At 38.1% G+C, this 24,795-nt stretch overlaps 1 protein-coding gene, 1 long non-coding RNA gene and 1 other non-coding gene across 14 annotated transcripts in view; 1 reads left to right on the forward strand and 2 right to left on the reverse strand.

The window, feature by feature from the left end:
- Positions 1-316: 316 nt before the first annotated feature.
- The window catches only part of HECW2 (HECT, C2 and WW domain containing E3 ubiquitin protein ligase 2), a 393,499-nt gene continuing 369,020 nt past the window's right edge, over positions 317-24,795 (reverse strand). For all 12 annotated transcript variants that reach the window (XM_055379315.2, XM_055379323.2, XM_063695060.1 and 9 more), the window contains 3 exons: positions 22,945-23,030; positions 21,818-21,930; positions 317-7,341 (listed from right to left, as the gene is read on the reverse strand). In XM_055379315.2, the coding sequence (XP_055235290.1) occupies positions 7,230-7,341; positions 21,818-21,930; positions 22,945-23,030 (311 nt within the window). In that variant the 3' untranslated portion in view covers positions 317-7,229. The remainder of the gene's footprint in view (positions 7,342-21,817; positions 21,931-22,944; positions 23,031-24,795) is intronic.
- On the forward strand, positions 19,330-22,953 carry LOC129531928 (uncharacterized). The gene is made up of 2 exons (XR_008677411.1): positions 19,330-20,150; positions 21,857-22,953. It is a non-coding gene; the product is annotated as an uncharacterized lncRNA (long non-coding RNA).
- Positions 21,173-21,276, reverse strand: LOC115933890 (small nucleolar RNA U13). Its single transcript, XR_004069733.2, has one exon. It is a non-coding gene; the product is annotated as a small nucleolar RNA U13 (small nucleolar RNA).

Consider the following 24,795-nt stretch of genomic DNA (forward strand, 5'->3'; position numbering starts at 1 on the left):
AAATAGTCTCAACCCATCTGAGTTAAGAAATTATGATTTGTGTTATAATTCATTCCTTTAACATTAACAGCCCATCAAACAGTAAAATATTCTTCTAGGGATAAACAAAGTAGATTTCAAACAAAATAAACAAATATTTTATTAATAAATAATAAAAATATAAATAAAAATAAACAAAATATTATAAATACTATGAAAACAGAACCTCCAATATTTATAGAGCTGCAAACTAATGCCATGAAATCTTTATCTCTACTTCTATTCTCCTCCCTTCTGAGTTTTCCCTTCCCAAAAGTATTACAGAAAAGTCATAATCTATTTTTTTTAAAGAAGATTTATTTTGGATTAAGTGATTTCATGATGCAACATGGTTTTAAACAAAAATAGAGATCAGTATGAAAATAAAACAAATTGTACACATTAAAATATCTTTCCCTCAAAGCATTTCGGGATCATAAAAAATACAACAAAAGAGTCAGGGGTTCAGTTGAGAATAAGAATACAGACTTCCCAGAAAATAAACAACTAGTCCCAGTTCAGAGTCCTAGGCCCCATATAATACCACCCAGAAACCATTTCTAGGATGTCAACAATCTGCATTATTTACTTTGAAAAAAAAATACATATAAGGTGAAGTGAGAGCTGTATAACCTTAATGCTAACAACAAGCATCTCCCATTATTATTCTCCATTAAAAGTCACATTAAATAAATATGAAGCTTAAATCAACGCAAAAACTGAAATACCACTATTAACTGTGACACACTGTGTGGTGAACGTAATGACTGAGGTTGGTGAGGAGAAATTAAAAGCTTAAAAAAATACACCACCTGTGTTCTACTGAAATCTTAGAAATAATTTTTTTACAGAGCCTTAATATTAAAAAGTAATCATTACTATAAAATTAGATTAATACTTTCAGTAAGAGGTGAGAGAGATGCATGTATTTTTATTCATTTATTTTGGAATGCCTGCATCCCTATTATAAAAACATGTAATTTTAAGCACTTTCCAACATATTAACAGCCCCAAATTTTACTTATGCTATCATATAAAGAAAAATAGGTTGTAATTTTATCTTTAGAGCATTAGGGTCCTAAAAGAACATCCCATTCTGTGTTAATTCCTGGTTAATCCTTCCAAGGTAATTCCTGAACATCATCCATTCTTTTTTATGAAGGTGATAGTAACCGGAAGTTGACTGATGGCTCCCTACCTGCATCAGTAATAGCTGATTCAGTTTGAATCACATAACACAGCTATCCACACTCCTCAGGTTGTAATATCTTAAAAGTCATATAGAAAGATATCACCTGCCCAAGGGCACTACACATAAAAATCACATATATAAATTTAATTCTCCTGTGTTCCCCAGAAACCATACAACTAGGGCCATCTTATTCTGCTGAGCTGTTCAGTTACGAAAGCCAAATAAACGACTCTGCAGATAAAATCTAAGCAAATCTATTTCCAGTCTTGATTAACTTCCTGACTTGGAAACACTAATTCAGTCTCCATTTGCAACCTCACTCTTAGGATTTCACTTTCCAGATTAACAGAGAGCATTTAAGTTATCTTTAGAAATCATGAAAATGTCTCAAATGCTATTCTAATGTCAAGGGATGTCCGCTAAAAAAACCAAATAAGTATAATGAAATAAAAGCACCCTTTCTTTTATTTCATACATGGTGTTCAATAATAGTAACAATAATTCTTAAATAAAAAAAATCCACACATAATTTTATGCTAAATTGTCAAATCTCCTGATCAAGCTATGGTTAGCTTGAATACTTTGGGACTAAATTCCATTTTGCAATACAGAAAATGTTAAATTACTGAAGTTATAAAATGAGGGTACTTCCCATCTAGTAGATCAAACTGTGCCTTCATCAGGGAGCATAGCTTTCTTCTTCTCAGTCAGAAACCAAATTGAAGTATGTTCCTACCCCCACCAGCAAGCCCTAAGATGATCCATCTACCGTTGTTTTAACTTTCCCTCCACTACACTCCTGTCCTAACCATCCTTTCACTCCTTCTGACCCAGATGGCTATGATATGGACAGCACACACACGGTCATCCTTCCTGACAGCTCCTTGGAATGCAGTTACCACTCTGAATCTTGACAGTTGGTCAATAATTAGCATTATATTCTTGGGGGGTGGCACAACTGCTGGGCTCCTCTTTCCTCCTTTTTTATTTTTATCATCCTTTCAGTGGGCAGTAGCTGGCCTTAAGCCACAATTCAGAAAGCTTTAATGTCTTCAGCATTCCTTTGCATCCATACTAGACAAACAAATTAATTTGGAAAACACAAATGAACGGGAAAGAAACTAAGTTTTTGAAAATTAGAGTCTAAAAGTGACATTCTCATTAAACTCACGGCAGTAAGATGGAAGTAAAATGGCTAAGGTCCAGAGTGCTGTCCCTCACCTACTAAATCAGAAAGCAGACAAAACAGAGCAAGGCCCAGCGGCTCATGTCTGTAATCCCAGCACTTTGGGAGGCCAAGGTGGGAGGACTGCTTGAGCTCAGGAGTTCAAGACCAGCCTGGGCAACGTGGCAAAACCCTGTGTCTACAAAAAATATAAAAAAATTAGCTGGGCATGGTGGTGCATGCCTGTAGTCCCAGCTACTCGGAGGCTGAGGTGGGAGGCTGGCTTGAGCCTGGGAGGCAGAGGTTGCAGTGAGCCAAGATCATGCCACTGCACTCCAGCATGGGTGACAGCAAGACCTTATCACAAATAAACAAACAAAAACAACTGCCAGCATGGTGGCTCACACCTATAATTACTCCTAGCACTTTGGGAGGCCAAGGCAGGCGGATCGCTTGAGCTCAAGAGTTTGAGACGAGCCTGGGCCTTGTCTCTACAAAAATACAAAAATTAGCCAGGTGTGGTGGTGTGCACCTGTAGTCCCAGTTACTCAGGAGGCTGAGGTGGGAGGATCGCTTGAGCCTGGGAGGTGGAAGTTGCAGTGAGCTCATGTGCCACTGCACTCCAGCCTGGATGACAGAGCCAGACTGTCTCAAACAAACAAACAAAAAAAGCAAAAGGCCCTGAAACTGAGACTCAGTTTGGAGATTAGACCACATTCTTCTTATGCATGTTTTTATTATGCAGGGTTACAGATACCTCTTAATAATGGCATTGCATCATTTCACATAAATACGGAGTTTCCTGAATAAGGTTAAATTGAACAGACTCCTATCTTCATTCTAAGATATCTGCCTTGTTAGAAGTGGTCAAATCATAAATAAAATTTGTGAATTTTATCACTGGAACTCAGCTATTAGGGCTTACTAGATCCATCCCTATTAAAAATTTAAAAATAAAATAAGGCTTCTGATTAGTGTTTTCCATTATCTTGTTTCCAAATAATACTTGAGAAAATTAAATGACTATTCTGTATAAATCCATCAAAAGCAATCATATTTTGCCTTCTGTTTTTTAAATTTCTCATGTCAAGTCATGAAATGCAAATAAGTCTACGGGGAAATTTTTTCCATGAATATGCTAATTTCTTTATGGACTTTTCAGAAGGTGTCATATTTTAAATGTATCTGTTTAAGAAAGAGAGAGTTTGGAGGAAGCATCTTGGAAACCTCACTGAATGTGGAATATACTGGTACAAACATTAGTCTCCACATTTCTCAAGATGAAACACAGAATTGTGACTATGAAGTAATGAAACTGATGCCACAAGCCATCCATGAAAATCAGCCTCAACCCAGATGGAACATGATGCTTGTACCCTACAAAGTGCGTGAGGAGCTAAACGGACGATGTACCTGACAGCACTTTGAAACTATAAAGCACTATGCAAGCATATTCTACCATTACTTTCAAACACTTGAATGCATTTTTACCATTTCTGATTGTTGCACAGGTAAAACAGATTTTCCTTTATTTATTGCAGAATTTCTGCTAAATTATAAACGCAATATATGCTAGAAAATTGTGACCATACTTCTTTGACCAAGATCCATTCATTTTGTGCACAAGAAAAATGTTTTGACCCCAGAAGTGGTTTGGGCTCAGGGATTGGGATTTTTCACACTGAAAACCAACGGTGCATTGTAGAATAGATGAAGGGAAACAGGGAAACTACCTGATTTAATTTTGGCATTTCATTGATAATTTCAAAATCTTTGAGTGGCTCCTTCACAGATCAGCTCCCTACACACTTTACACTCTCGTTGTGTAAGTGCATCCTGGCTTCAACACTTGACCAGTATTGACATACTATTACTTGCCATTGCTTCCCAATAGAAACAGCATTGATGTAATTTTTTTTAGCCACACTATCATCTATATATGAAGCCATTATTGAATCTCCCAGATGGAAAAAGCTGTTCTCTTCTCTCTTCATTCCTTGATTGTAGAACTTACCAAATTTTATTAAAAACACTTTTTTGAACCTTGGAGTCTATTCTACTACACTGTGAGCTGAGCTTTTCAAAGGCAGATTTAGACTCTTGTAGCTCCATCGTCAAACAAACATCAAACTGGCACAGAGGGAATGCCAATGATGTGCTTGTTCTCTCATCTAAGAGATGTTCTGCATACATATATGATGTATTAAGAGTGTCTTCTATAGTATAAAGAGCATCACTTAAAATAAGACCAGAAAGCCTAGTTATCTGGGTTCACAGTCCAGAAGAAAATATTTATGGATATTTCTAATTGTAGAGTACATGAAAGTCTAATTTATTCTGTGGAAATGTTATTTAATATTTTATATAGTTATTACTGGCTGTTTTGTTTTACTAAGAAAGAATAATAGATAAGTTAGCATGGTGTTCTGATATGCTAAGTACATCTTTGATAATTCCCAATCTGAGAACAGTATCAACTAGATGATTATACTAATTAAGAATGTCTACATACATTAAAGTGTACTGTTATTTGGGAAAAAGTTGGATGCCTTAATAAAGAAATATATTTGTTAGAAATAATTAAGGAGATACATCTTACTTCAAATCTCTTTTACCTAATAATATGAAATACCATAACTAAATATCTCAAACCAAAATGAAGGATAACATGGTCTTTGAATGTATTTTTGAAAGAAATGCAACCTTTATCTGCTGCTTGGAGAATGCCAGCCCTGAAACATCTTGTATACCATCAAATATGTGACTTAAAAAAAAGTGTGTTATACTACTTTTCCTTATAATGAAAAGAATACAAACAAGTGAAAAGTTTGCAAAATTAAATATATACTTGTATTCATGATCAATAAGTACAAACTAACATTTCCAGTTAAAAGTTTTTCTTTTTTTCTCTTCCAATTATAGAATACAGAGAGCTCTTCCTTTCTTATTTCCAGATTTCTATAACCCTTTTTCAGAACATTTCTTCACACTGCAGTACGTGCCTTTAGTGCAGGAGTGTAACATAAGTGGTATTCCTCTTGAGGGTCCCAGTAGTAAACATAGCTTAACTCGCAGGAGAGCCATCAGTTCTTACAAAACACCTACGAAAACTATGCATATGACCTCTATAAAATGTAAGATTGCCAACATCCCATAATAGGAATTCCATGGCTGCTTATAAATATAGATCTCAAAGAAATGTTTGGGCAATGCCTGTAAACCCATAGGCTGGCAAACCATATGTTAATCCAATGCTGTTATGACCCCCAATTTAACTTCACTCTATTGAAAATCTGATTAGTCAAGAAATAAACAAAGATGTGGAGTAATCCCAAAAGCAATTAAAATGAAGAATACCTTCTCATAAAATTAAGCAGAACTAAGACTAGTGATGTCATGCAGTTTTGGAGATGCCATAGAAAAACTGTTTCTTAATATTAATAAGAAAATTATGCATCAGTGAAAATGCAGGCTTAGAAATATAGTTCTGAGTTTCAATTTGTGATGTCTTCACTGATGAGGGAAAATGGAATTCTTACTACTGATCTCTTCAGTGTTGCTGATGGCTCCTTAACTGAGCTTAGTGTTTAATGATGCTGTACAAATAAAAAGCAGTGGGGGAAATACGAAATATCTGTATTAAATGCCATCCTGTAAAGTACTTGATGGATGGAAGAGAGTCTAATGCATTTTAAATAAATGCATATCATACTATCACATATAGTGAATCTTAAAAAATTATTACTTAGATGCACAGTCCTTGTAGTGGTAGACACGGCACTGTGAAGGAAGTTTGATTTAGAAGCTATTTTCTATTATACTTCTCAAGTGATGGAGTTGCTGTTAGTCATATTGTAATGTCCCTTCACCTTTGGTACATTCAGTGCAAAATATTTGGGGAATTTTTTTTACCTTTATAAAAATAAAAGGCCCTTTTGTTTCCTTGAGAGTGCTTAAAAGGATACATATTAGCATGATGCCCGAGTATGCATGGAACATGAAAATGGAATGAGTAATACATACAGCATGATAGGTAGGTTCTTATATACATCTTAAAGAACATAAACATAATGAACCTACAAAAAATAAACAGAACTCACTGTGTACTTTTTCCTGATATGCTGTGATTAATTGCTAGTTATTTTAAAATTGTTTTCATGCATTATAAAGCATAAAATCTGTCATTAGTAATTCACTGAATAATGGTTTGTCTTTAGCCATAATTACACACATACCACTTGCATATACATTGTCACAGACCATCTTATTGCAAATCTGTAAAGGTACCTCATATTGACTTGGTTTCATTTTCACTCATGTCCCATGAAAGCGGAAACCTATGGTGCACACCATGCAGGCACTCATAAGCAAGAAATGAATATTCTGTTATAACTTAGGGCTTAAATGAATGTACTTTCAGGAAATATATTTACTTTTATTATATTATTTAACTTGCTCTAATTTGGAGATTGGGCCAAGTGCTGCCAGTTTGGCTTGAACCACGTTCAAGGGTAAGTTTCAAGATTCTCCTGAGTCCCTAAAAATTACCGTGGAGCTGATCATATATGGGTTCATCTTTGTCTTGGAACATAACAAATGGAAAAAGTTTGGCAGTCAAGAACTGTTGATTGAAAGACGGTTGGGTTGTTCCCTGGGCATCAAGCTCACCCAAATCCTTCCAAGAGGACTCATCTCCAGTCCCCAAATGTGACAGAGCACTTGTTCCTGGAAAACAACAGCACACAGCTTTATCCTAAAGGAAGCATCCTCTTGAAACTTCCAATGTTCAATCATTCTTCTAGAAGGCAGCTTCTGAAACTGCCTGTCCACAGAGATGGGCATTCAGCTTCCAGGTCACTCAAGTCCAAAAGTACTGGTTTCTTCAACTGCTGTCAACAGTTTTTCATAAAGCATGGAAAAGGATGGGTAGGGAGGCAGATCCAGACGGTTAAAACATGTATGCGCTCTGAAAACACAAGAAACAGCACATAGTTTAGAACAGGCCGAGTGAAATGAAAATGTGTGTGGGGTGTGTGTGTGTGTGTCTGTGTCTGTGTGTGTATGACTGTCTTTCACATTCAAATTTATTTGTTGCCAATTTTCACACTCCTTTTGAAAAATCTTTGAAAACATTTTGACCTTAAAAATTCAGAACTGAATTTCTCTAAGGAAAAGAGGATATTTAAAAAAATATTTTATTTACATTTCACCACCATTTAAAAGCTATATTACATATAAATGACCATTTATTGAGTGGTCTAAGGATTACAAAGACAAGTTTGGTTTTTGTTTCTCTTTTGATGCTAGATTTTTTTTTTAATACATGGACATAAGGCCTTGCAAAGTAGTTCATTTTGAGTTGGCATATGCCTGGGTGTCTCTTTGATACTCTGTAGTTATGCATTTTTTCATTTTCTTGGACAGGGAAGAGGAGCCAGTGTCTCTGAGGGCCTGCCTCATGGCTTAGAGTCTTGGGAAATTCCCTGGCTGGACTTTTCTAAGTCAGTAGGCCATTGTTACTTCTTTGAATCCTGTGCTAAAATTTGCTTTCTCCCAATTCACAATAACAAAATAAGCAATTTAAATCATTCCATTAAGTATTCTTTTTTAGAAATACTTCTTTTGCCAAGATAGGAAAAAAATATGTTTTCCTGTTATTTGCATCTGAATCACAATAAAAAATTGACAGTCTCCAAATAGTACATCTTATCAGGAAGCAAATCTGCACTTTTGACATGAAATAGGAAACATTCTATTCTGAATGTACAACAGCTTGTTTGGGGGACCTACATAACTTTGACTTAAAAAAAATACTCCTGAATAAGAAATTTTAGGAACTATGATTATTAACAAGCTATTTCTACAAAGTCACATGTTTATACTTTTACTCTGATAAATCCCTTTTCCTTATGAAATAAATATAATTAATATTCCTGGATGCAGTGTAATGTAGTGGGAAGACCAGAGATTTGCAGTTGGACATACTTGGGTTTGGATTCTAGCTCTATCAACAAGTGTGTGATTTGGAGTGAGTTATTAAAACTCTGAGCCCGTATTTCTCACCTTTAAAAGGGTGGTTATATAACTTGTCTGAGAAGGATGTGAGGATTAAGTGAAATAACAGAAACATGCTTAATAGAATGACTGGCTCATAGTGTTTGACCAAGTAATAATAGATGTATTGTTAGCTACATTTCATTACTATCAACAAGATTTGACTCTAATTGCCTTCAGTGAATTGCCACAAATAGTAATGACCCATGAGAATGATGAGACAATAAAGGGATAATAAAGCAGGTGTGTGGCCACATGACTTATTAAAAACAGGAATGTGAACAGGATCTGTTATATTGTAAGAATACAGATAGAGTATTCCTTATCCAAAATGCTTGGCACCAGAAGTGCTTTGGGGAATATTTGCATATATATAATGAGATATCTTGGGGAATGGGACCCAAGTCTAAACATAAAATTCATTTACGTTTCATATGCACCTTGTATACACAGACTGAAGGTAATTTTATACCATATTTACATAATTTGGTTCATGAAACAAAGTTTTGACCACGTTTTTGACTGCACCCTGTCATATGAGGTCAGTTGTGAAATTTTCTGCTTGTGGCATAAGGTTGGCACTCAAAAAGTTTTGGATTTTGGAGCATTTTAGATTTAAAATTTTTTGACTAGGGATACTCAAACTGTATGAGTTTTAGGGTATAGAGATAGTACAGACTCACCCACTCCTAGTACTGTAAACTCTGGGATATATTGGTGGAAATCATCTAATGAATCTTTGCAGGCAAACCCTTTTTTGATACAATAAGCATTTCAGAATTGCATTTGATATCCTTAGACTGGAACGCAAATTGAGCCTCAAGAAAAGGTTTTACTTACTTAAAAATTCAACTTGTACACTAAAATAGAGTCCTAGGAGTGGTTTATAATCTATCATCTGTGAAACATTGGAATAAAAATATTAAATAAAGATTTATCTCTGTTCCAGGGGTAGGGGAGGAAGAAGCAGAAAAGTGGAATATGTTTTGAATATAATTATATGCCAAACTTTGTGTGTTAGACAAATAACATTTATTATCCTATTAGACTAATAGGTGATACCACAATACTATTTTTAAATTTTCATTTCTTTGCTTACCAATAAGGTTGAGCATCTTTCCCCCATGTCCTCTTGCTTTTTACATTTCCTGTTTTGTGATCCATATGTTTATCTCTCTTGCCTGATTAACTTTTCAGTATTTTTATTGTGATAAAATATACATAATATAACATTTACCATTTTAACTATATTTAAGTGCACAGTACCATGGCATTAGTACACCTACGTTATTTTGCAACCATCATCACTATCCATCTCCAGAACTTCTGCATCTTGCAAAACTGAAATCTGTATCCATTAAATAGTAACTCCCATTTCCTCTCCCCCTAGCCCCTGGAAACCACCATTCTACTTCGTGTCTCTATGAATTTCACTACCCTATGTACTTCATATAAGTGGAATCTTAAAATATTTGTCTTTTGTGATTGGCTTATTTCACTTAGCATAATATTTTAAGGTTCATGTTGTAGCATGGGTCAGAATTTCCTTCCTTTTTAAGGCTGAATAATGTTCCATTGTACGTATATACCACATTTTCTTTACTCATTCATCCATTAATGAACAGGAGTTTTTTCCTACCGTTTGGCTATTGTAAATAATGCTCCTATGAACATGAGTGTACAATTATCTGTTTAAGTCCTCCTTTTCAATTTCTTTGGGGATATACACAGAAGTGCAACATCATATTGCATTTTTCATAGTGGCTGCAACATTTTACATTTCCATCAACAGTGCACAAGGGTTCCAATTTCTCTACATCCTCATCAACACTTATTTCTTGTTTTTTGTTTGTTTGTTTGTTTGTTTGTTTGTTTTATAATAGCTATTGTAATGGGTATGAAGTCCATTCACCCTTTAAAGCCTTAGGATTTCTCATTGAAATCAAGAGACTCTCACTGTTGTTGAATTTGAAGAAGGAAGCTACTATGAATTCTATAGCTGCAAGGAATGAATGCTGCCAACAACCCAAGGGAACTTGGAAGCAGATTCTTCCCTAGTTGGTCCTCCAAATGAGAATGCAGCCCCACCGACAGCTTGATTTCAGCCTTGTGAGACCATGAGCAGAAGACCCAGCTAAGCTGTGCCTGGATGCCTGCTCCATGAAAACAGTGAGATGATAAATGTGTGTTGTTTTACACTGCTAAATTTGTGGTAATTTGTTTTGCATCAGTAGAACCAGTAACAGGTCTCAAGGTAGTGAAACAGTTCAAGAAAAGGAGGCAAATGTGATGTTAAGTGTGATACAGTAGAATCATCTATCCAGGGCAGGTGGTGAAACAAAGCTAGGGGTTGGCAACAGTTCTTTCATTCTCCCAGGTTTCTGAGTAGAGAAACAGGAACTTTGAATGTCTCTTTGCCATTTCTGTAGCATCTTTGCAGGTACTCTAGAAGCTTATCCAGTAAATCCACAAGCCTAAATACTCTTTTCCGTTCTCAACACAGAGGGAAGGCAAAGGGAAGGACTAGACAACCTTTTTTGTTCCTCTGCAGTCATAAGACATAATCAGCATTACTAATCCATAATCTAAGGCTATTGCTGCTTCATAAATTACATCTGGTTGCATAATATATGGTTACCATAACACAACTTTCCTTCTAATAAACTAAACAGCTCCTCTGGAAAATATTTCGCGATGATGGAGAAAGCATATATTGTGGAGGGGGAAACTGTGTGGAAAGATTAAATGGTTTTCCCAAGGTCAAAGCTGAGTCAGTGGCCAAATCAAGAAAAGGACCTCAGTTCTGGGTCTCCTAGGGAAAGTCCAACATTAAACTGAAAGCAGGGAGATTAATGCTCATGGCTTTATTCTTTTACTTTTGGAAGCCTGAGTATTAATTTTATCCTACCTCTGACTATGAACTATTATTCCTCAACATCCTACTAGATTATCTACATTTTGAGGACAAGGATTGGCAAAATAAAGCTTCAGATATTTTTTAAATGAATAATTCAATCACAATATGCAGTAGCTCTGGGGAAAATGGCTGAGATTGAGTCGATCCAGAAAACCCTGAAAAATACCAGGGGATTTTTAGGTGATCATACCATCTAGCTCAATCTCAGGCTTAACAGAAGAAGGCAAATACTCAAAAGGATACTTTAGAGTGTATCAAAATCACTCCAGGAGCTTGTTTTACAATGGAGATTTTTGGTTGCACCCCTTGTGATTTTAATTCAGAAGGTTTGGGGTGGGCCTGGGGGAATATGCATTTTAATAAATATGCCAAGTGAGTTTGATGCAGGTGGTCTCCACTATTGGAGAGACATCAAGTGGATTAGCAACATGATACCTACATTGGCTATTTGCACCAGTGTTTTATGTGCTTGCAGAAATTTCAAAACTCCTTATAAACAAGACAGCATTGCTAATAAGGAAATTGAGGAATAGTGTGGTTAAATAAATTGCCCAATATTTACCATCAACTTGCTCTATGAGCCAAGACCAGGAAAAAAACAAAAAAAAGGCAAGCAACACATAATCCTCGGAGGCTTTTCACACCCCCACCCCCACCCCATTCCATGTCCTAAGAAAACTCTAGCAGAAAATAACAGGAGGGCCCTGGACTGTGTTGATGTTGGCAGCAAAAGTGCATCCAGCTATTCAGTCTCAATAAAAGAACATTTTTCAAATCTTTCAAAGCCAGTCACACTAAAGCTATAATGGGTTTACCTCATTTTAATCTATTTAGCCAGAACCACTCAAGGAAAGCAGGTCTGAACCCATCTTTGGGAAATCATGCTGGCATCAATATTAAGAAGATTTAAAAATTCTCCAGACATCTGGTCTGACTTAATAGGTCTCTTGGTGCTTTCTGGATTCTTCAAAAATGTTAATCAGGAGGTCACATGCTTACCCTCCCTTTTTCCCTACAGATAGACAAGTCAATTAGACAAATCCAGTGAGCCAAAAGTATCAGTTACATTTCCATTTCCATAGATTGGTTCGTTGATTAATGTATTTCTCTCTGTGTATGTGAATGTACTTAATTTTCCAATTTGCATTATATTTCATTTATTCCTTCACTCGCTGAATAAGTACTTACTAAGCATATACTCCATGCCAGGCATTCAGCTGTCCCCTGAGAGATGAGGATGAAAAGTCTGGTTTCTGTCCTCAAGGAGTTTACACTGTGGCAGTAAAATATACAGGCAAAAAGACCCTCTAAAGTTTGTGTATCCTGTGCTCTGGGGCAAGCAGGAACTGAAATCCAGCCTTCCTTTGGCTCTGCTTGCCAAATTGTGAGCCCTAGCTGCAGGCTGCATTTCTCCAAAAGGCTAGGAGACACCTTTGTTTCATTAGTCCCAAAGATGGGCTATTAGTGGCCCTGCATACAAACAGTTAATAATACTATGAGTTACAAGTTTGCTCAGCAGAGCCAAGGAAGGTTCATAGAGGACACTATCTGTGCCAAGGCTTGAAAGATTTGTAGGCGTGCAGGTTTTCTCTGAATCAACAACAAGGAGAAGGATGTTCCCAGCAGATGGCCTGGAAGCATGACATTGCATCATCAGGAAACCTGACAGCGGCAAGCGCCTAAGGGACAGGAGCCAAGGTTGGACCTGAGGCCAGATGGGGAGACAGGGTCACATCAGGAAGCCAGGAGTGTTCTTGCAAAAACCTTTTCCAGTTATTTCACGGATGAAAGAAAGAAAAGTGGGTTGGCAGAGGTATCTTTAAATAAGGCAGGGAATATAGGAAATGGGTAGAGGGACAGATGATGAATTCAAGGGCGTGAAATCAGCATGAGAAATCCAAAGTTACCAATTAAATAGAGTGATCGAATTCCATTAAAGGAATCCAGTTATAGTTTTGTTAGCCTGGGTAGCTTTATTAACACAACTAATGGTAAAACTTGTTAGAATTTTTAAAATATTCATAATTTATCTAATATCCTCATGAATACCTTCTTAGGCCATGAGGTTTAGAGCAGAAATTCCTATTAAGAGTAGGGCACAAATATGTGTGTAACGTATGGCAGCAGAGCACAATGCCCTGACCTTCACCAGGTGTTCGGTAAAGGTGAATTCATGGACAGAAATTCTATGATGCTTGCTATTCCAACTACTCATTGGTCATGTGCCATTTTGGGACCAATGATGTTGGTTATCTGTTCATGTAAATATCCATTGCTTCTCTCCCTGTGTTTTAAGGTCAACGTGTATCTCCCACAAGGTTCGGCACTTAGTAAAGCCATGATGAGTATCTATAGACGGGTGAGGGGAATTAATCTATTCACTAATTAATGTCTTATTCCAAAGTCTCATTAGGTCACTTTGGTTAAGGTGCACTTGGATCTGTAAATACAAAGTGGAATATTCCTATGGGGGGGGAATTCCTGTATCTGGGGTAACTAGCAGAAGAAACTCTTCAAACTATGCATTCTGAGCAGGTATCTTCTTCACTTGTGAATGCCTCTGGGGAGAGATAAAGAGGGTACATACTTTTCAAATGTAAGAATTTAAACCAAACAGAACAAAGTCCAGTAAGGACAGTTCCAGGAATGGAAACCCCTGTAAGTCCAAACAAAATATAAACACGCTAGGTGAATATGGCACATTTCTCACACACCTAAAGACTATAAAGTATCCGGCGAGCCCTGAAGGCTAGATATTAGGAAGAATAGTAAGAATGGCTAAATTTATTGAATGATGTTTTAGGCCTTATTCTAAGCACTTTGCACGTTATCTCATTTAATCTTCAAAACAACTTTGTAATATAAATGCTAATTTCTATCCCAACTTTTCAGATATGGATACAGAGATACGAAAGTCTGAATTATGATTTTGGAATTTCTTGTCTGGAGTGGTCCAAAGTTATCCCTCAAGATTACAAATTCACTAAAAACAATATTTATGGAGTACATGTGCTAAGCACTGGGCTCACTGCTAGGAGCAAAGCCATGTTTAATTCAGATAAGGTACTTGTTCTCACAGGATTATATTCCAGAGGAGGAGACAGATAATCAACAAGTAAACCAATAACTGAACATGACGACTGAATTGGGTCAAGTCTAGTGAAGGAAGTAAGGGGTGAAAGAGTGGCAGGTGCACTAAGGACAGAAGCCTGGTGGGTCTTTCTCAGGAGATCACCTCTAACCCGAGTCTTGGGGACAAGAAAGAGCCAGGCATGAGGGACCAGCAGAAAAGTGTTATAGGCAGCAATTCCCTGAGCCTTGAAGCATAATTGAGTTTGGCATATTTGAGGAATACACAGAAGGAGGCTGGTGGGTGTCATGGGTTGGGGGAGAGGGTACATGTTGAGGTTGCAGGAGGAGGCAGACCAGGGCCCCACAGGAAGTCCTTGGGAAGGAGTCTGGATTTTATTCTAAGCCACTGGAGGGTGTAGGCAACGGAGGGAGGTGACCTTGAGATATTTGCAGATCCCAGTGGTTGTTGAGTGCAGAATGAATGAACGGTGGGATGCAGGAGAAGCAGGGGATTTAGCCAGCAGTCTACTGTAGTAGTCCAGGTGACGGGGGATGGTGTCATGGACTAGGCTGGTGGAAAGAAATGAGCCCAAACTGGTTTTTGCTCTTGAGGCCAAGGAAAAGTGGGTAAGCATTCTTTAACTGTTGCAATGTCTGTCACTCACAAATAGACACTTTAAAATCTGACTTGTGAAATAGCTCTCAAGGACCTTTAGTAGATTTGACTTGGACTATCCTGTCCTCTGTTGTCAGCAGCAACAACGCTGTTGGAATGCAAGTGGAATGATTATCTCATTCCATTAAAGTCACAAATTCTTTCAATAGCTTGACGTTTTACATTAATTACAGAAAAGTCCCTTTTTTTAATACAATCTGTTTTTATGATAAATTTACCCACCTCCCAAAGTAAAGACCAATCCAAAAGGTATATGACATTTAAGAATCTTTAATATGGTGATGTGATGGGTTAACTCTGGCATGTTTTTGTTAGTACATGCAGGTTCAGTGGCAGAATAAAGTGAAAATTTAAAATACAGTTATATAGAACTGAGTGAGAGGGCAGAGGGGAAAGGAGTTGAAGAGAGTCTTGGACCTGAGGTTCAACTACAGAGCAGACCACTGTATGAGAATCTCCTGTCAATTCTCTCCCACACGAAAAGCCACATCAGCTCATCAGCAGGCGGTAGGGAATTAGGAAGACCAAGGAGGGACACCTCAGGGCAAATATAGAAAGGAGATGGCCCCAAAGGGTCCTTCTAGTGCTCATCTCTTGTTCTGATGGTTTTTCTTTCTTTCTTTCTTTCTTTTTTTTTTTTTTTTTGAGACGGAGTCTCGCTCTGTAGCCCAGGCTGGAGCGCAGTGGTGCAATCTCGGCTCACTGCAAGCTCCGCCTCCCGGGTTCCCGCCATTCTCCTGCCTCGGCCTCCCGAGTAGATGGGGCTACAGGCGCCCACCGCCACACCCGGCCAACTTTTTGTATTTTTAGTAGAGACGGGGTTTCACCGTGTTAGCCAGGATGGTCTCGATCTCCTGACCTCGTGATCTGCCCGCCTTGGCCTCCCAAAGTGCTGGGATTACAGGCGTGAGCCACCGTGCCCAGCCTGGTTTTTCTTTTAATTGAGGAAAGTGACATTGTATTTCAGGACTTGGTTATTTTCCGGTATACTGGCTGATAATTCACTTTGACAGTAGAAAATGCTCCCTATAATGGAGGAGGGAAAACTGAATTATTGATAACATTACAGAGCAATATTTAATGGCATGGAAAGATGTTCCATGTGATAAACGGAATGTTGTTTTAAAATGTGTGTGTGTGTGTGTGTCTGTGTGTACCTGAAGAAATGAGTGAAATCACATACTCTAACATGTTAACAGAGCTTATCTTAGTAATTGACTTTTTTTTTCTTCAGAAATGGGATCTCTCTATGTTGCTCAGGTTTGACTCAAACTCCCATGCTCAAGCCTTAGCCTCCCAAGTACCTGGGACTCCAAGCATGCACCACCATGCCCAGCTAGTAGTGGACATTGGATTGATACATATGTAGGTATTTTAATATATATTTAATATATACATATATTTCTTAGCAATTTTTTGTAAAATTTTCTTTTTATAAATTAGAATAAAAAGCAGATTTTTTTTCTTTTGAGACGGAGTCTCACTCTGTCACCCAGGCTGGAGTGCAGTGGCATGATCTTGGCTCACTGCAACCTCCACCTCCTGGGTTCAAGTGATTCTGCTGCCTCAGCCTCCCAAGTAGCTGGGATTACAGGTGCACACCACCATGCCTGGCTAATTTTTGTATATATATATTTTTAAGTAGAGATGGGGGTTTCACCATGTTGGCCAGGGTGGTCTCAAACTCCTGACCTCAAGTGATCTGCCTGCCTTGGCCTCCCAAAGTGCTGGGATTTCAGGCGTGAGCCACTGCACTCTGCCAAAAAGCAGAATTTTAAAAACAAAAAGTTGTTATGTTTTTAAAAAATAATTTTATCTTTTAAAGTTCTATTCCATTAGATTAACTGTCTCCATAAGACATCTATTTCATAATTAACTCTTACAATTTATTTCTTAATTTCAGTTAGCATTTCATTCATAATAATCTCCAGACACAGCCATTTTCAAAAATTAACGCTTTTCCCTTTGGCAAAAACCAACACACCCCCATGACGATTGCAGCTCTGCAGGTCCTCCGTCCCATCATCCAACTTGGCAAGAACCTGGGGGATGAACACAGAAACTCACACCATGGTGGGAGAGAGGACTGCTCTGCAGTTTTCAGGCTGGCATCTTAGCAGCCCATTTTTTGGACTGTTTGAGAGCAACTGCCACAAAGTGAATGTACTCTCTTTTCATAAAGTCCATCAGAGCACCAGGGGTATGAAGTCTTCCACAGAAATGCAAAATACAGAGCTAACCACCGACCGCGAAGCAGAGGAAGTGCAGTCATGTGCTCAGGCTGTAGGTCTCCATGGAGACACCCTTCTGTCTACATCCTTATTTATCATCTGGGTCTCTAGTCACTTCATAACCACAAGAGGAAAAAAGAGCCATGGATTCAACTTGCACTAGGCTGCAGAGACAACCATATATACTTTTATATACTCCTTGACTCATACTGTGAGCAGCGCTATCCACTGCTACCGCAAAGTGAGACTAGGAAATCTGAGAAAAGAATGAGACTCACATTTGCCTGCCTGAAAATTGAAAGGCCCTCCATCATCCTTGTCTAGATAGACTAAGATTCTCTCCCTCATTGCTCCGGTTGCCAGGACTGCCCTTATCCTTTACAGCCCCTCCAACCCTCCAGGGCAGAAACTCCCATGCCCGACACAAGACCATGCCAGACTTCTTAGAGGATTCTTTTTTTTTTTCTTTTTGAGACAGAGTCTTGCTTTGTCGCCCAGGCTGGAGTGCAGTGTCGCCATCTTGGCTCACTGCAACCTCTGCCTCCTGGGTTCAAGCGATTCTCCTGCCTCCCGAGTAGCTGGGACTACAGGCGTATGCCACCACGCCCAGGTAATTTTTGTATTTTTAGTAGAGACAGGGTTTCACCATGTTAGCCAGGCTGGTCTCAAACTCCTGACCTCAGGCAATCCGTCCGCCTTGGCCTCCCAAAGTGCTGGGATTACAGGTGTAAGCCACCATGCCCAGCCAGGATTCATTTTTTAAGTAAGAAGGACATCTATCCATTTTTCTCCCATGTGTGCAATGTAAATTTTTTTTAAATTTTAAGTTCAGGGGTACTTGTGCAAGTTTGTTATAGAGGTAAATCTGTGTCACTGGGGGTTTGTTTTACAGATTGTTTTGTCACTCAGGTATTAAGCCTAGTACCCATTAGTTATTTTTCCTGATCCTCTCCCTCCTCTGACCCTCCACCCTCCATTAGGCCCCAGTGAGTGTTATTCCCCTCTATGTGTCCTTGTGTTCTCATCATTTAGCTTCTGCTTGTGAGAAGATGTAGTATTTGGTTTTCTGTTCCTGTGTTAGTTTGCTAAGGATAATGGCCTCCAGCTCCATCCATGTTCCTGCAAAGAACATGATCTCATTCTTTTTTATGGCTGCATAGTATTCCATGGTATATATGTACCATATTTTCTTTATCCAGTCTACCATTGATGGGCATTTAGGTTGATGCTGTGTCTTTGCTATTGTGAACAGAGCTGCAATGAAGATACACGTGCATGTGTCTTATAATAGAATGATTTATATTCTCTTGGGTATATACCCAGTAGTGAGATTGCTGGGTTGAATGGTATTTCTGTTTTTAGATCTTTGAGGAATTGCCACACTGTCTTCCACAATGGTTGAACTAATTTATACTCCCACCAATAGTGTATAAGCATTCCCTTTTCTCTGCAACCTTACCAGCATCTGTTATTTTTTTGTACAATGTCACATTTTAAATGTTAAACATCATTTCACTCATAGGAAAAAGAAATACACTGGGGCCGACTAGCTTGAGACAGACCAGCTCTTCCATTGTGCAACTTACGCCTATCAAAAAATAGCAGAAAAATGGCTTCAGGGTATCTGTTCTGATGGTAGGAGAAATGGACTTGATAACATAAAAGAATCTCTTTAGGGCAGAACCAATTTTACAGATCTTTTTTTACACCTAAGTAATGCCCCACATTTCATTAAGGGTGATGACAATGTTGTCAATGAAGAAGTTGTTTCTCATATAACTATACTGTCATGCAATTAAGTTCTTTTAATTTTTTCCCTCCAAATGTACTTTTTTTCTTTGTGGAGCCAATGTTAATAGTTAAAGTAGTACAGTGGCTTACAAAAGTCAGGATAAAAAGTTAAAAAAGAACAAAGCAAACACAGTGTTCCTAAGACTTTCATATACATTATCTTACAATTGTCAAAAATACTCTGAACATTGTTACTCCTACCTTAGAGGGATGGATCTAGGGTCTTGCTTAGGATGATGTAACTAGTGTGTCATAGAGCTTAGATCTGTGCTCATGCGTGTTACCTGGGTTACATAAGGTGACTGCAGCTCTGAAGCAGAAAAGCCAAGTAACTCTTTCTTCTCATCAGACCCCAAAAGATGGGGCTTGTTACGGAGAGGGTATGAAAAGAGGCTGCTTGCTCAATGTGCCTAAGACCATCTTTATTTGTGCTGTTTTATAATCTGGGTAAAACTAGGAATGTAGAAGCAAACTTAGGTCATAGTGAAGACAGGGAGAAAGGACAGTGCCTGTTACCCAACTGTGTGTATGCTACAATAATGAAGAACACCACCATTTACAATGAGTTAGCACATGAACTTCCTGGAGCTCCAGAGGGAAGTAGAAATGCAAATCCAGCCTGACCCTCAAGATTCTTCAGCAACCCTTCGGTGTTACTTCTTGCTCAACCCAACCTAATATACCACCTCCTCCTGGCCTGTTACAAATGAGAAAATCAAGGCTCAAAGATGAAGTGTTCTCTAAGGTCCCAGAGTTAGCTGGTGGCAGAGGTGGGACTAGAAGCTAGGTCTTCTAACTCCTACCCCTGCCCTCTTTCCAATATGCAAATATCCTGCCTGATATGTATTACAGATGATGGTGACAGAAATCACAATGGCAGCAATCACTGACTGGATGCTTACTCATGGCCAGAGACAGTATTAAGTATTTTTCATGAATGATTTCACATAATCCTCAGAATTTCAAATCCACCAGGTAGATGAGGAAACAGAGGCTCAGAAGGATCATGCAACTTCACCAAGACCCTGCTGCAGGTAAGTAACAGAGGTGGGACTCAGCCTAGGTCTCTCTGAAGCTAAAGCTCCAGGTCTATATCAAATTACGTGTCTCTAGCCATCAGGTTTGGTGAAAATTACAGTGATTAAATATGAACAGTGGACATATCTGCTTACTGTTGCACTTTATTCCATATACTTTAGTGGCTTTACAGAAATAGATTTCAACAAAAAGGTGACCATTAATCTGCCCTTTCCTTCTTCAATGCAAATTCTTAAAGAGTTTCTCAGAAGAGTAAAAAGCCTTATTCAGATAGGCTAAATCTGTTGATTTATGTGTTGAAGCGGAGAAAACTCATTATCCAAGCATAAATAAAATGAGCTAGTTCTTTAAATAATGAAATCAAATAATGAATTCCCATATTTGGAAATCAAATATGCCAGGTAATACTTAGGTGTCTGGATGCACAGCCTGTTCAGACTGTGATGCGTGTGGGGTGGCCGAGGAGGCTCAGGCAAACCCTTGAGCAGTCATTCTTTATCGCTCTCTCCATTTGTATTTTCAGCACCCCTTTTCTCATCTGTTGATGCTGACAATACAGTTCTTAAGAACTGGCATCTTTCAATTGCTAAGAAGAAAGCTTTGATAACAGATTGCTCAGTTGCTTGTACTTAAAAGAAACAGATGACATCTTGGGGTACCTAATATCACCTTATATAATATCAATAATATCACCTAATATCACTAATAAAACAGGTTTCTCAAAGTCATCTATACTTCAACTTAGGATAACATCTTGGGGTACCTAATATCATTTAATCTCTCTAGAGTATAGTTGTATTATTAGTAAAGTTAGAGGCAATTTCAGCTCCTTTTTACCTCAAAAATGCTACAGTATTACTACTAATTGGATAAAGGAATTCTAAAACAAATTTTCTTCCATTCCTCTTTTGTTCATATGCTCCTTTTCTGTTGCTCCAGCTCCAGTTATCTCCACTCAATCCCAAACACTTTTTGTCTTCACAAATACTACCTTACTAGTCCTTGCTTTTATTTTCCATATCAGATGGGTAATGTGTGGACGTTGTAATAAGGCTTGAGGGTGGCACATCTCACATATGTGCATGAACACCCAATTATCACACTTACAAATTGCAAAAGGATCAGTCTTTTGCTTTTATTAGAAGCAACAGCAAAGCATTTTTTTCTATTCTAAGGAAATATGTAATCTTACTATGAATGAGAATACAATGCAGAGAGCATGGAATTAAGACATGTATGAGACAGGCTAAAGAGATCTAGAGCACATCCACATTATCTAATATTCTTTAGAAACTACAATGGTAATTTTTACTGAAGGGATTCTAAATAGTTATAAAGTTAAAACTCAAGCTTCTGGAAACACCTGATTAGAGCCACAATCATAAGCCACAAGCATGATAACCAACGTCGCTTTACTGATGCTAACAAATACTTGGCTTTTGTTGTGTTTTGTATTTTAAGATATGGATGTATGTATTTTAAGTGTGACCAGAGAGATCTTTTTTCCTCTTTGTTTAGAAAGGTTATCAGGGAGAAATTCATTCTAAGAGCTTTTCCACTCTCCCAAACTTTTAATATAAAAGCAGTAATTAATCAATATATACATAAATGAATCTCTCCACCAAATGTTGTGACAGTAAAGAAATGTTATTTTATATTTTACCTGGGAAGAGCAGTGATTTTCCCCCATTTCTCCACACAGAATCTTCTTGGGCCGTTACTCCCTCGGAGTGAAGCAAATCCTTCATAGGGAATGCTGGATGTGCCTGTAACAAACTGTCAACCCAAGAAAACAGAAGGAGAAGGTGAAGCCAGAGACCAATAGCCAGGAAAGGCATCACGTCATTCACGGGCAGAGCTCCTGAGGAAGGGCAGGCAGGAAAGTTCTGAAGACAAAACTTCGCAGGTGTGGAGTAGTCACAACACAATTCTGACACAGAGCCAGAAGATAATACTAAGAAAGAGAATACTGTGCATGATAAAGGGAAAGGGGATGTGGAGGGTTTGTAGAAAATAAAGCACCTGATGCAGCTGACCAGCTCAGAAGCTTAAACCGGGCACATTTCCCACTATAGATGAATAAAGTGGGATCAATTAACCTGAGTCAACTTAGCATCAGTCCCTGATCAATGTCAGGTGAATTTAAAAAAGAGAATGTCTGGGCCTGCAATTTTGAGGCCAAGACCCTTAATCCAAAGGAGCTAAGAGTACTTGTAAGGCTCTGCCTGAGCATCCAGAGGCTTCCTTGTGTCTGGTATTTCTATAGCTGCAACCAATCAGTAATTGTCCTGGATGACCATAAACACCACACGCAAAAAAAAAAAAAACACAAGTCAGTTTTCCCACTGTTCTTGAATGTCACTGTTTTCTCAAATTTGTGGAAAGTTAGATGAAAGAGAAGAAAGGACTGTCAACTAACTGCATCCCTTTTTAAAGAACTGAAAATCATTTCTTTCTGCTGCTAGGGATGCCGGCCTGCACTTTGGGTACCCTGGGTGCTTCTTGCTGAAGGGTCCAAGCTGTCCTGAAGGCAGATGTTGTCACTGGGATTCTTGGACTGGACTTGACACTTCCCCAAACTCTCATGAAATGCTTTAACTTGGCTTAGGGAAGTTCTGAATAGCCATGGAGTCACATAACCATGCAATCAGGAGTCTGGAAATGGTGTATCCCATATTTCCAGATACACATGGTATGTGTTTATGGAGAATAGTTAGCAGTTATTAAAAACATACACTTCCAACAATAATCATATTGATACATTTAAAAGATTAAATAATGGCATCTCACCTGTAACAACCTTAGTCGTTGTTCATTGTTGAATCTTTCCACTGCAGCCCAGAACCACCGAATTACAATATGATTGTCATGGTATCCTATCAAACCAATCATAAAAGGCCATGTTACTATGACTCTTCTATATTAAGCCACCAAGATACGTGACACAAAGAGTCCCCAGACATAAATCATCCTCTTGAATTCTTTCAAAGTTGTCTATAATTTTAAGACTAAGGAATAACACTGTATATATGATCATATGAGTGTCAAAAGTTAAACAAAAACAACATTAAGTGAAACCAAGAGGTCTCTGTTTTCATTTAACGGTCACTAAGTGAAACTAGTAAAGAGAAGAACAACAAATGAGTTATTTTAACCATATCATTTCTGTAAAATACAACAGTTGTTACTGGAAATACTTAACTCTTTCAGTCATTCACATAAGAAATAATTTTCAAATACCTCTATGCCAAGCACTGTACCAAGGTTGGGGGCATAATGGCAAAGAAAACAGACCCTCCCAGGGCTTCTGGCAGAAGGGAGACACATTAATCAAATAATTTATACAAACAAATACATAATTGCAAGCTCTCTTAAAAGCTATATATAATATTCATACTTTAAAATCCACTTAGTTTCACATTGACTTACTAATAAAAAGGGAAAAGTGACCTTTAGTTCCTTAAATAAATCCTAAATAATCACCAACTTAATTTTACTCTTACTCCATACTTTAGTAGAATTTAAGAAAATGTCAAAGGAATCACCTCATGGGCAGTGATGATGGATTCCAAAAACCTTTCAGTGAAAACAAAAATTAAATTCAGAGAAAAGGCTAACAAGGATTTAGTGATTCAAACCAATGAATAGACATAGTTATTGGGCACTGAGTTAGTAGTCCAGAATAGAAGGCGGGTAGAAATTATTTTAATCCAAATTTTTCCTCACATTTCAGTAGTTGTAGGATTTGGGAGGAATCTCACCTTACTGTTTACCATTTCAGTGATGTTTAGTCCCCTTTGGAGAAAAAAAGGATCAAAGAGAAGGCTGATCAAAACTGGATTGGACATGAGGAAACATGGGCCACGCCCAGAGTTTGGTGAAGACTAGCAATTTGGTACTGAGCAAAGTTTCTCATCTACAAAAGAAGTGCACTGGCTCTTTGTAGCTTTAAAGTTTTTTGACCTTATGAATTGGCCCTTTTCTGCTTCCCTTTTGCTATTTGTGCCAAACCTTTTGGAGGAGGAAGAGTGAATGTGTCTCATCATATTCTCTCCTAGCAGCTGGCGTGTGAACATATGGCAGGTGGCAGCCACATGGCCACTTCTTTACTCAGTGCCAAGTAGCTGGGTGAGCAAACATGGCAGCTGAGGTTCTCAGCATTTTTCTTCCCCCTCCCAAAGATTTCATTTGATAAGATTTACAATAACCATATAAATAGGTCCTTGATTAGTCAGATTTAGTGAATAAAATTTTATGCCATGGAAATACAAAAATGGCTGATTCTATTAATGCATTGCTATTAGAATCTCCTGGGTCCGGGCGCGGTGGCTTACACATGTAATCCCAGCACTTTGGGAGGCCAAGGCAGGAGATCGCTTGAGGCCAGGAATTCGAGACCAGCCTGGCCAACATGGTGAAACCCCATCTCTACTAAAAATACAAAAATTAGCCAGGTATGGTGGCACACGCCCTCTGTCTGAAAAAAAAAAAAATCATCTCCTGGAAGGAAAGAATGAGCTAATAATATTTATGGTAAAATATAACTTATGTAGCATGTCAGAGAAATTGTGCTCTCAGTAAAAATCGATGGGTTAACAACATTATAATAACCAAAGAGATACATGGATTATACTTGGGCCA

Source organism: Gorilla gorilla, chromosome 11 (assembly GCF_029281585.2).
Source record: "Gorilla gorilla gorilla isolate KB3781 chromosome 11, NHGRI_mGorGor1-v2.1_pri, whole genome shotgun sequence".
Classification (NCBI taxonomy): domain Eukaryota; kingdom Metazoa; phylum Chordata; class Mammalia; order Primates; family Hominidae; genus Gorilla; species Gorilla gorilla.